The sequence below is a fragment of the Thunnus maccoyii genome, chromosome 10 (assembly GCF_910596095.1).
Source record: "Thunnus maccoyii chromosome 10, fThuMac1.1, whole genome shotgun sequence".
NCBI classification, from domain to species: Eukaryota; Metazoa; Chordata; class Actinopteri; order Scombriformes; family Scombridae; genus Thunnus; species Thunnus maccoyii.
The window spans coordinates 29,268,189-29,281,973 of record NC_056542.1 but is presented as its reverse complement, the minus strand read 5'-3'; the positions used below and the strand labels follow the sequence as shown (position 1 = coordinate 29,281,973).

The 13,785-nt window shown below is 41.8% G+C and overlaps 1 protein-coding gene across 4 annotated transcripts in view; it reads right to left on the bottom strand.

The window, feature by feature from the left end:
* Window positions 1–13,785, bottom strand: part of LOC121904923 (vacuolar protein sorting-associated protein 13B-like) — a 342,443-nt gene that overhangs the window by 35,693 nt on the left and 292,965 nt on the right. For all 4 annotated transcript variants that reach the window (XM_042422730.1, XM_042422728.1, XM_042422729.1 and 1 more), the window contains one exon: window positions 13,459–13,620. In XM_042422730.1, coding sequence (XP_042278664.1) covers window positions 13,459–13,620 — 162 coding nt within the window. The remainder of the gene's footprint in view (window positions 1–13,458; window positions 13,621–13,785) is intronic.

The window sequence follows — 13,785 nt, the reverse complement described above, 5'->3', positions numbered from 1 at the left end:
ACGTCAAGAACCAAAATGATGAAATACCCCCTGAGGCCTTACATGACAGTGAAGCCCAAGGCTGTCTGTGCTGCATAATGGCTTGACAAGGTCAGCGAGCCAAGGTGACAAACAAAACTGGACTGAAATAAATGGAAAATATAATTAATTTGACAATATAGTTTAGTTTACAAAAAAGCTAACAGAAACTCTACAATATCTTTATCGACTGTGTAAAATGTAATTACATTTATCTTCTAGTATCTTGAGAAAAACAACATTGTGAACAAAAGCAGCCATCAGCCTGTAACCTCAGATCCTAATTAAGTTTTTATCTCATTTCCAAATAAATCTTTTTGAAAACTCCTATACTCACCCTAAGCAACTGGAGCCAAGTTGAAGAATTAGTCCAAAACCAACTAGAACCCATCTGTCATATTATGATCATTTCCCTGTTGGGTATTGAGTGTGAAAGAAATGTGAAATTGAAATCTTGAATTTTTCCTCCTTTCTCTTAAATCCCCAGGGAGTGATTGTGATTATGGCTGGCTGATGGTGGACAGTTTGCTTCCAGCACATTACTTGGCTCCAGCTTTGGAACTAAAGTGATCTGCATGGGGATTATTAAACTGTGATTGGAGTGATTGGATGTAACCACACAAAGCATTTTCGTTCTGTGACTGTACTGTACTGTATATAGTCTGTTATCTGTACACTGATAATACAGTTTGACCAGGGTCATGTCTTACTGTAGCACTTCCAACAACAACTCTGGCCAAATTTCATAACATTAACAAAATACACGCATTCTTCCAAATTCTTTGGATGTTACTTGACCAACGTTATTGATATATCAATAAAATGCTTTGGTCAAACACATTTTCTAATCATCAATATAATTAAACTACAATTATTCATTCCAATTCTTTAGATATGAACTGACTACAAGTTATTGATATGCTTTTGGGTTCGACAGTACATCCCAGCCTTGTATCATCAAGAAGCTTAACAGTGACATGTTTGCCCAAATACACTAATATAACTAAGCTACAGATGATTCATCTCAATTCCATGGAGATGAATCATCTGATTGATTTGACAATGAGATTGTCCATTCCTGCTTGACCTGAAACAACTCCATTCTTCTTTGGTCTAATATCCACAGTCATCACAGAGCTTACTCGCCTTGTAGTGGTCAAACATGGCTATGATGAATGCTGAATGTCACTTTGATATGCTTTGTACATTACCATATTACCACTGGGTTCACTGACCCTGCCACAATCCAATCTGCTGAAATAACTCAAAGCCTACAGATTTTGTTGAATGTTGAGCACATAATGACACTTTGACATATGTTTTTAACTCTAAGATTCTGCTGAAAGTGTGACTGACCTAAACGTAACAAGGAACACCTGGCTACTAAACCATATCAAAGAGTCAGAATGATGACGTTAAAATCCACAAAGATTCTGTTGGGATCATGTATGGCCTTATCACAAGATCGGTAGCACATGAACTTTTTGAAACCCCATCACCCAGATTTGCCAGTTACTATGGAAACTAAATGCAAAACCCAAACATGGGACTGACAAATTCAGAAATGGTGTTAACTTCTGAGAATTACCATCCCCACCCGCCTAAACTGTAAATTATATTCAGTGAGTCAATCAACCATTCAAATTCCATCATGGGTACGATGTCATGTCTAGTGCCTGGTCCATTGCTTAATCCTGTCCCAGGAGAAAATCATTAGTACAAAAGATTCCTGTAAAAGACTGTAAGATATCAGTCAGTCATAACCAAAGCAATGACTATTAACTTCCTGGTAAACAGAGAGTCATTACCTCATTCGGATGGCAAACACTCAAACATCTGCTTTGATAATGTGGGTGTCAGGACAAACCCAGGAATAAACACAGATGGACAGAGACACAAAATCTCTCTCCCTTTCTCACATGTACGTGCACGCACATGCACGCACGCACACACACACACAGACACACACAGACACACACACACACACACAAACACACTCTAACCACCAATGCCCTCCAACCCATGTCTTCCTGCAGACAGAATGAGCCACTCCTGCCGCTATAACCACTCTCCGTCTATTGTCCTCTAGAAGGAATGTGCTTGGGTGCACATTACACAAATTAAGTGTCTGTCTGCAGCCGGGATGTAATCAGAGTTCCTGGATGCTGCACAGATCGGCTGACAAAGCTACAGTGGTCGTTGGCTGTCTACCCATTACTACCATTCCTTCATTCCATCTCACTCAGACTATAATAGAAAATTGGAGACATGGGTATGAGGTATAAACATCAGTAGCTTTGCTCACTAGTTGCAACAACAGGCCTGAAGAGGCTGCGGCAGGTCTTAGATGGTTACCCCTGAATTCCACCTAAAGCAAGCCTTACATGAAAATTCAGCTTTTTGAAACCTGAAAATGATTTGAATTCAATTTTATAAATTGGCTGTTTGAAAATAGCCTGACAAGTGTAATCTAGGCATATATGTGGAAGAAGGGATATGGAACAGAGGTCTGTCTTGTCTGGTGAAATTACTTTGTGACCAAGAAGCTCGCTAACCACCTAACAAATGAGAAACAGGTTTATACCCAGACATCAGAACAAAAGGACATGAATTACTTTGTCCTCTAGAAAGGATGACTATGAGAGAGAGAGAGAGTGAGAGGTAGACAAAGTTGAATTGCAGGGAGAGGGAAAAAAGAGCGTAAATGAGCTTAAGAGAGAACAGAGAGACACAACAGCATCCTTGCCAGGGCAGTGAGGGCTAACCCATGTAACATGAGGGAATTATGGTGGCTTTAACAGCTGTCTGCAATGCTTCTCTCCTCCTTGGCTCCCTCCCTCTGACAAAAGAAGCAAGGCAGTGCAACATCAAAGCCCAGATTTGCAAGTCTAAGAAGCGGTTTTAGAGCTGGAAGAAGGTACAGAGAGAAGGCATTGTGTGGGTCCGTGGTTGACAGAGGAGACGTTAAGAGGTTTATGCTTGACTAACATTGTTCCATAGTTCTCCCTCTGGTTTCTACCAAGGCATCTCAGACATCCAGGGCCTCAAGGGTTCCAGAAGACGCAGACGCGGCAAGTGTTTGCACCAAATGAAGGGATTTGACAAAAGGAGTACTGTCTGAGAGGAGAAAGGTTTGAAAACCGCATGGTGGGAGTTGAAGGAGTCAGTGGTCGGGGACCCTTGGAAGGACAGAGACCCTGTCACAGTCTAAGAACATAAAAAAAGACAAAAGTTTGCCCTGGGCTTCTGTAAAGTTACAACAGAGGGAAGCTATTGTAACATGCTGCACACACAGAGAAAATACACACACACATAGCTTCACCCACAGCATGTTCATAAAAATATCCATCCAGGAATCCATCCATCCTTTCTATCCCTTATTCCTGTTTCAGGTCATATGGCATTATAGTGGAGCTCAGTGTACACCAGGTGAACGGCAGGAAAACACTCTGGAAATCAGTCCACTGAAGGACATACATATTATATTTGTTCAGACAAACACACATACTGTACATGTAAGTGAACAAAAAGCGGTATGTCCTTGATCACAGGCTGACTGGGCAAGAGTAGACCTCCATCACCCGTACCACGACCACAACTAGAGTGCCTCTTAACTACTAGTGACTGTGGGCTGACTGCAGTCTAACTCAGACAACATGAATGCAATTGATGTCTCCACTGGTTTGACATCGCAATGCACAGCGCAATGTAGCACTTCACTACAGAGAAGATTGGTTCACTTCAATGAAACCACAAGTTCTCCCGCTAAAGAATAAATGCAGCAGGGGTTAACCCTATACAGCTACCCCTAACCACAGAATGGTAGATTGTGTGATGAAACTGAAGCCCAGGAAAATGTAGAAAACATATCACCACATTATGCTCATACACTAAAAAAAACTTTCTTCTGTTTCCTACAGGTGCCGCTAATAACATGTACTTTAGTGTCTCTCACTGGTGTTGCCTAGCTGATGGTCCACACACATGAATGTCACACAAATAGCATCTTGATAAAGCGCTTGGCAACTTTTAAAAAATATACAAATGGCAGGATTTTAATGTGTATGATGTTAAGAAAAAAATCGTCTTAGTTTTACAGCTGTTTCTTCTGAAATGCTTTGTTTGAGGATGTACAGTACAGTAAATGGCAAGAAGCCTTTTTGCGTCCCAGGGAGTCACATGACCTGTAGTTCCTTCAGTGGCCATTAGGTCAAAATTGCCATGCAGCCCAGTGCTGGTCCTGTGGGACTGGTCACACAGCACTAAGGTGCTGTCTGTGGTGCTGAAGCCAGGGCAGCAACAATAGGACCGCTCACTGATTCTGCACCTGAACCTCCCCATCTTCTAATTCAGGTGAGAATCAAGCAGCAGGCTGGAGCAGACAGAGAGGGCAGGACCAGCAGCTGCACCCAGCACTGGAGCACTGGTCAGTGAGCTGTAAGCTGATCTGGTGCTTGTCTCATTCACTCTCTAGTCCATTCTGTCAACCTCTCTGCATTTGGGACCCTTCCATTAATTTATTAATACTGATGTTTAAAAGTCATTACATGTAAACATAACAGAAAATCAATATTAGCCACACGTATTCTATCGCTGTCTTTCACACAACTGTTCTCGCCTACCAAAGAGCTCACAAAAATGACAACATTTGTCCCATGTGTTGCCATTTCAATGGTTTGTAAAACACAGTGGAAACACAAGGCAGAACCAATCCCTGGTTCTTAAAAGTTAAGGATCAGGGAAGCTGTAGGTTACGGGTCGTTAAGTTCCTGTAGTGGAAAAGACCCAACTGTGGTCTGAACTCACAGCCAAACTCTCAACCTGGGTAATTTGATTTGTGTGGTGACTATATAATCCTGTGTGTTTTCTATTTCAAATTTGAGTGTTGCACAAGTCAAGTAATCCTGCCTGTTGTAGCTACTCTTATCCTGTTAGATTAGTGATAGTTAGACAGTCTATTATTTTTGTCTGAGAGAAGCTTTTCCATGACAAATACATTTTAGAGGCCCTTTTGACTCTAATATTCATAACTTTGTTAGTGCTTTCACAGTGTTTAAAGCTTCTGAAAAGCATTAAACACTCTAGGAAGGCTGTCGTGGTTCTCCTGCCTGGGTGTTTGTTTGTCTCTGTGTATTAAAGTGCTACTCAAATAAGTGGAATACCACTACTGAATGTGTTAAAGGTCTACATTAATTGTTAAAACAGCATTTTGGGGGTGTTCAAAAGGTTGCGGATTGGAATCTTACTTATTATTTTGTCACATGTTCAGTCCTTACTCAAGTATCTTTCATGATTTATTTTATGTGTTCTATCCTGACAAGAAACAGCCAAGTGTGTGTATTACATATTCATAACACTGTGGGCTTAAATCTGGCAAACAATCTTTGTAATAATTTCAACTACTAACCCTAACCTAAGACACAAACACAAAATAATGTTGTCACAAGGTTGTCAAAAGAAAAGATAGCAGCTATGTAAAAACAAAAGACATCGGCCACAGTGAGAGACCACATTCTGACATCATGGGTTGGTGAAATTGTTAAGGTTGGGATCTCAATTGAGTAAATCTGCTGTCACAATGTGGCAGAGGGTCATTAAAACATACCAACACTTTTGTCATGTGGAGACCAACCAGAAACAGTTTCGCTGCCCAATCGGGGTTGCAACCCATGGTTTAAGATCCTTTGTTGTAGTTTCAAGGCCAGGAACTTGGTGGGGAGGGTGAAAACATATTTTTTAAACTGCTAACACATTGACATGTTTAAAAAGATTTACATAGAAAAACAAATATGAGATTCTAGCAGCTCCGCTCTCATCAACGTGATAATTAAATTAATCTTCACATGTCAGAGGGAGAGCTTCCTCTGGGACAAACTGCACAGGGAGTGGAATTACTCAAATATATACACATACAAAAAGAATCATGACCGACCAATAGCTCATCGGATATACACCATGGAATCATAATAAAATGTCACAGCATGTCAGTAAAAGCGAGAAAACAAACTCTTCTAAATACTGGGCTGAGTTTGGAGGGATGAGCAGAGATAAAAATTAAAATGGGGTGGTGAAGGTGGATACTGATTGACCTCACATCTTCTTTCTCATGAAAGTCTTGGCTGTGGAAGCTGTGGTAGGGAGCTGGGGAATGTAGTACATTGTTTTTAAAAGGTTGGACGGGGACCAAATGGTGGGTTGCAGAAAGATGAGAATAGGTCCCCAGAATATTCAGCAGTCATTGATTTGCAACATTATGTTGTTGAAACTTCTGGAGACATAACCTATTAATCACTAATCAAGCCAGCTCCCAACAACTGGGAGAAATAGTTTCATCCCTCCAGTGACACACACTAAGAATAAATACTATGAAAAGGCAAGTGCATATTTCTCAAAAACAAAAGCTTTAGTCTGAGAGCTTGTGGGTTGGAGACAATTAAGGAGGAATGGCGTACAGGAGTTATGGTATTCAGGACCTGTTGGGTGCTTAGTCCTGAAGCCCTTTGGCTAATATGCCCATAGTAAGCTGATATATACATATATATGTATGTAGCACTGGAAAGTATTAGCATTGTGCACTAGAGGTTCAGGTGATGATGGACCAATTGTTTGTACGGATAGAGGCATAGGTACTAGAAACCTGTGAACTAAAGGCTCCTGCGTATGTGGCTGATCTACTTCACCCTTACTCCCTTACCTTGCTCTCTTGGGTCAAATATGCTAAACTTGCTGTATGTCCCACATACCCGCCCTAAGACCCGTGGTGATCGAGCTTTTGAGGTCGTAGCACCTAAACTATGGAATGCTCTGCCCGCACCCTTATGGTCTGGTGATTCTGTGAATTCATTTAAAAAGCAGCTAAAGACACACCTGTTTAGACAGGTGTTTGGGTAACCTGTATGCAACAAGTCAGTATTTTATGTTTTTATTGTGTATTTTTATTGTGTATTGTGTTTTTTTCAGTGTGTAGTGTGTTTTTCTCATTGTGTATTGTGTTTTTTAGTTTTGCACTTTTTTAAACACGTGATTTGGGTGGTAACTTCATCTGCTATGATTTCTTTCTTTTGTATGTTGCATTTATGTCCTTGTAAAGCACTTTACGACTAATGTCTACCAAAAGTGCTATACAAATAAATTTTACTTAAAGTGTGAGGCCTGTGGCCTGGGAAGCTATTCTAAAGATCCTGGGAATATGAGTGTGATGATGCTTGTGTATGCATTTCAGTTTAGCATATTATTGGTCTTATTATGTAACAGACAACAAGACCAAAACTCTGCAACCATGCTAGCAGCTCTGTGAGGCTGTACTTAAGCACATTGGTGCTTTGAGCTACATGCTAACGACAATGCTAACATGCTGATGCTAAGCAGGTATAATCTTTACCATGTTAACTATCTTAGTTTTGGGTGTGAGTGTGCTAACATTTGATAATTAGGACTAAAAACGAAGTACAGGCATGGCTGATGGGAGTGTTATTATTTTTGCAGGTATTTGGTTATAAATGAAAGTATTAGACAAATTAAATTTCTCATTTGATGATGGTTACTACAATTATCCCTAAGTGGGATGTAAATGTGTGTACCAAATTTCATAGCAATTCTCCCAATAGTTGTTGAGACATTTACAATGTAACCTGGACCAAGAATGTGACTGTGAATCGTGCATAGCTGAATGAGACTGTAACCTCGCCTAACGGTGACTGTTCTGTTTGTCTGAGATTATCCTAACTGGGAAGCCATGATCATAATGATCCTCTCTGTCTAGGGACTGACTTAGCTTCTGACCCACTGACTCACACACAATTTGTATCCTGTTACCATAGCACCTAAATGTTAAAATAACCAGTACACAATGCATCTTCAAATATTTTAATATTTTTGCCAATTTTTTAAATTTTTTAACAATGGCTTTGCATCAACGATCACTATGGTGATATTTTGTTTTTTGCTATTATTCTACTAGAAGGCTGTTTCAGGAAACATGCCTGGACAAGATAGAGAGCGTGACAGTACAGAATAAATGACTGTACTGTTAAACACTGATGAGCTATGGTTGATGACTCAGTGGGAGCGAATTTCACTCAACATGAATGTGAGCTTAGACATAAACCATCATGAAAATGTATTATTTAGTACGTGGCTAGTATTTAACCTTTGCCTAATTATACAGTTTTCACTTTCAAACTGCATTGTCTTCATATTTTTTCAACTCTGGAAATTCCTATAAGTACAGGTCAATTTAAAAAAAAATTCAGACTTCCTCCTGGACCCAACCCAGCTCTGAGAATAAACAACAGGAAAGTGTAGGTTTTCTCCAGGGATCCAACTGGACAGCAGTCCCTTTCATCGCCTTCTTTCTCTCCCTCTCTCTGATCAGTCAGTGAGTGGGTTAACCTGAGTGGAGTTAATATCTCCCAAAGGATCAGCCTAATCTACAGCAGTTAAAGCCACAATCTTAGATGAACAGCACAACTAGACCACTTCACTTGAGGGCAGTGTTTCTTAAACAATGGGTCAGGACAGTGAAATATGAATCCTACTTGACTACTTGAAGAACTGATTTTTATCAATTTCATGATCATTTTAAAGATCAAATATACTTATTTTGAATAATGCGCTGTAAACGTCAAACCCTGCTGTAGGTTGAAAACAAGATCCCATATCAGGTTGACACTGCAAAGTGGCTCTGCTAAGTAAGCATCAGGACACACACACATTTGCAAAGCTCCTCACACACCCACATAAACATACACACACACAAACAGGCACATAGCGTACAGTGATGTAAAAACGTTCTCTCACTCTTCTTTCACACACACACACACACACACACACACACACACACACACACACACACACACACACACAGAATACCTCCCTGTCATGCCTGCTTCCAAAAACACGGCCAATCTAACCACAGACTAATAGTCCTGGGCTGATATCTCTAACACATTACCCTTGGGAGCCACACACATGCACCAACACATCCAGAAAGAGAAAGGGAGAGCTCTACTGTACAAGCCTGCTGCTGGAGTAAATTACTATTTATTCAAATTCTGAATATTCCTTGTAGGCACTTAAAAAGTCCTTCCCAAATCTAGGGGGCTTTTTACGCCCCTCTCCCTGCTAACCACACTAACCACAGGGATTTCCAACAGCCAGGCTGCATCCTGTACCGAGCAGCCAGATATTTCAACCATCCACACCACACCACACGCCAGAGTCCTGAAAAACAGTAGGGTGGGGACAGTGAGTGTGTGTTTGTGTGTGAGAGATAGATATAAACTGTTCATAATTATAGAGAGTGTGTTCATTACAGAGTTTTTAATGGATGTTTCAATCTATCTCTTTATCAATCTATTATATATATATATCTCTTCTCTTACATATTTATATACAACAAAATAAGAAAATATATAAAAATGGGGAACACCGTGTGTGTCTATAGCCTTCTTCACCTTGGCTGGTAAATGCTGGGGTGTGAAGGCATGCTGAACTTGAAAGAGAGAAACTAGACCGAGAGGCCTGACAGAGTCCAGGCCTTAGGAAACATTTTATCACAGTGTATATGTGTGGGTATGAATTTGATCAAGGGTTAGACGACAGCGGGCTCTACGGACGTGACTGCCTCAATCGACCCTTTTAATGCATCTTATGGTTATGACTGACAGCAGAAGCGGGGGGGGCAGAAAGAGTGGAAGAGAGACGGAGAGAAACAGAGGAGCAGTGAGAGGGAGTGTGACCTGAGTCGAGGTTCACGTTTCACTGCAAAAACACTCTGCTTGAGCATTCCTTCTGAGAGAAGTGACAGATATTCTGAGGTATGTCAACAACATGGGAAGTGTACTCTGGTTAGACCGCTCAGGATCACACACATTAAACACTCTTCTTTCACACACAGACGCACAAAGGCACACACAGGAGATTGCAGGATTTTAAATACGCCTCACTGTTTTAGTTCAAGCTGAAACAACAGCAGGCCTGTTCGTTTAGGAAGGTCTCTCTCTCCATACTCTTTCTGACTAAATCTACTGGGAAGCGATAGAAGCAGTAAGGATTTATATTATGACACTAAAGCACTGTTGGCAAATCTGCTCATTTATATGTCCTTAATGGGATGCCTGTGCATCATGAACAGAGAGAGATGTGGGAGGTGGGAGGGACAGAAAGATAGAGAGCAGACACATTTTTGGCCGTATTGCCACTGTAGAGTTCTCTGAGCCAATCTTTGAGTGTTAAGAGCATGGCTCATCCTTTGCTCTTGCTTCCCTTTTCCATGTCCTCCTGTTTCTCTCAAGCAGGCCTGTACAGTATCCCCCTCGACAACTCTTTGCTACCCTCCTTTTGAATTTCTCATATTTCCCTGTCCATTCTGCCGTCATCTCTCTTTCTTCACTCCTACCATCTCCCCCTTCTTCCTCTTTTCAAGATGATCTCATGTCCAGTGAGTTCTCAGGGGAGTCAGAGAGAGAAAGGGGGACAGATTACTTTACAACAGCAAATTAGAAGCTCTGGTTTGTGTGTGTACATGGGGGACAGGTCAGCTGGGACACACACATCATACCAGAGCCATGAGGACTGGCTGATGGCCTGCCTTGTCGACAGGCCCCAGGCCTCCCAGACAAATCAAGACTAGCCATGAACAACAGGCCGTACTGTACCTTAGTATGTGTTGGATAAAACAAGGGACAAGGTTGGAGGTGGAGATAGATGGACCCTGGATAGAGTGGCTGTACTAATGTGGGGTTTGGTGGTTGAAAAGGCCAAGAGGGTAAAATTAAGGGAGGAGGAGCCACACTGCATCCAGGAGAGTGGACAGAGTCAAGCCAGGGCTACCAACTGAGCAATGTGACCATGGATGATGTATGTAGGGTAAAAGGTGGAAAACACAAAGAGAGGTGGATAAAAATGGAGGAAAAGCTAGAGTGGCCAAAGAACAGATCAGACCAGATGCGGAGCAAGTCTTCAGGGGTACTCCAAGGCCATGATCCCAAATGAGAGGACAGCACTTACTGGGGTGTGACAGAGATTAAAAGGACACAGTCGTCTTCTAGCCAGAGTCCAAGACAGAACAGGATAGGCAGGCGGAGGCCAGCAGCACGACAAGCCAGACAAGGGCTAATGAGCTCAGCCAGCAAGGTCCTAAACACCAGAGCACAGACTGTACAAGGAGGACTGAGAAAGGGACAAGGACAACTCTGGGAAGCTGTGTGCTGTTGTTGGAGAGTCTTAAGAGAAAGGCACAAACATCCAAGTGAGACCCTAAAACAGTGTGGAGGCCAGATACTGTCCAGGTCTACTGATCTCATCGAGCTGATGGAGGTGAGGCATCAGGAATAAACGGAGAACTGGATCAAACTGTCATCGGGGAATATTGTACAGCTTTTTTTCTAAGCTACGGCTTAGGGTGTGTGGCCTGAAAAGGGGCTTTTGGCTTGTGTCTGGTGGGTCCCTAGAGTGCATGGCAAGAAAAGACACAGAATACTATGCATGGCATTAGCATAGCCCCAGTACCATGTGAGCTAATTGCACTGTGGGTCCCAAGCTGAAAAGTGTTTACTGGTGTTCTTGGAGGGGTTACAGCATTGGGGAATAGGGAGGGGATCAGGGTATATGTAAAAGTAGAGGAGAACAAGACATGATTATTATTATGAATGGAGCTCAGACAAAAGAAAATGACTGAAAGCTCAAGTCTACTAACTAGACAAATACAAATCCAGAACAAACAGCTGACTATGCAAATGTCATTACACAGTTGAGGTTTATCATTCAAACAACCACCACTGTTTGGAGGCACAGTGATGAGCTGCTGTTTAACGTGGTTATTCAAGAAAATTGAGGAAGAGAGGGATGAGCGGAGTTGAGGTGGTGAAGGAGAAGGAAGGAAATAAAGGAAGAGGGGTTTGGAGAAAGTGAGGAGAAGATTGGCTGTCAGGAGACGATGGGTTCATGAGAAATATACCATACAATAATATATAATAATGGTATGAATGGGCAGCCTGAGGACTTGAGATTGGCAATATAACTGACAAATAGGCGACAGGTCAGCGGTTAAGGGGAAGGTCTTGGGATTGAAATGGAGGGCAAGCTCACAGAGAGAAAGAGGAAAGGTTGCTTGTGAGAGAGGGGAGGCCTAGGGAATGATGGCTCATGATGATCAGAGTTGTTTTAGACACTCCAAAGCATCATGGGACATAAGCAAAACAGCACAACCACTTAAGACTCCGTCTGGAAACTGATTTGTAAGAGCTACAAAAACACACTTGCAGGACCAAGTTACCGTAAAAGAAATACTACCCTTTCTGTTATCAGTGTCGCTATTTTTTTAACCCCGAAATGTAATTAGGTGTGTGTGCTACAATTTGCCTAGGCGGACACATTGGCAGGCATTTTATCATCAAGCTCAATAAGTTAGCTGAGTGTTTTTGGCAAAGTTGCACTATTTCTTATTTATCTAGTTTCACAAATCATGTTCATCTTAAAAACACATATTTCATATACCACAAACACATGATGGAATAACACATGACAGAACAATCTTGGAATCACATTCTTCATCTATGATGACATTTGGCCCATTCGGACAATCTTTCTTCCAAAACATCCCTGAAAATACAGAGGTCATTTTGACTCACTGCTAAAATGAGATGTGGTATTTGCTGTGCCGATATGCCAGATTGGCACTTTCCAAGTGTGTGTGTGTGTGTGTGTGAAGCAAGAGTGAGGTAAGAGCACAGATTAACCATGGTCGATGATTAATACAACTTGACTTACTGACTTACTGCAAGCAATTATGGCCATGTCTTTTCTCAAGCTTGACTTTCTCACACTCAACGTGGAATACATAGGGGTCCTGAAACATGTGTGCATCAAATACACACACATATGCCTCGGATCGCCAGCCCACCCTCCGCTCAACCTCAAAACCACAAAGGGTTAAATATAATCAATCTTCTTTAACAATGCTGTCAGGGCACTGTCTGAGAGCGCTGACAGAAACACACTGATAGTGGCTGCACGCTGATGACGGTGTGTCTGGTGTGTGTGTATACCTCTGTTAGTTTGTGTACAGTATTTATATGCCTGAGTCGCAATCATACTTGTACTTGTAGAGAGTGTATGTTTGTGTGCAAGTTCATATAGGTGCAATCTGTGTATTAGATTTCTATGCATGTACAGCGTGCACTAATACTCTACAATGTAAAAACTCTACTCTATATATGTGGATGTGTATCTTCATATGTATTCCATGTACATATAGTAACATGTTCTTGTCGTTCTGCATACACTGTACAAAGGGTGTACTAAAGTTGTGTGTGTATGAGTATGCATGTGTGTGTCTATCTACTTAAAACTCCAACTAAAACCACAGGGCTGAGGGCCATTTCCTTGTCTCCGGGCTTCGTGTGTGTGTGTGTGTGTGTGAGTGTGCGTGCGCGCTACCTGAGGGGACTTGTGGGATCTCCAGCTGTACTGGTGGCTGTGGACGCTGGCCAGCAGCACGTTCTCATCTGTGTCCACCTGGCCAAAGCGCAGTGTCTCGTGGGTATCGTTACAGATCACATAGTGGCTGTAAACTAGCTCCTCGGCCTCCAAGTTCCCATTCTGAGAGAAAACAGCAGGGTGAGGGGTAGATGTAGGATGGATGGATGACGAGAAGGAGTAAAAAAAGAGCAGTGACATTAGAGAGAGAGCTTGTAAAAGAGTAAAAGAGCAAATACTTCCAGGTGTTTATGCTTATTATGTGTTCATAGTGTATAGTATATGTGT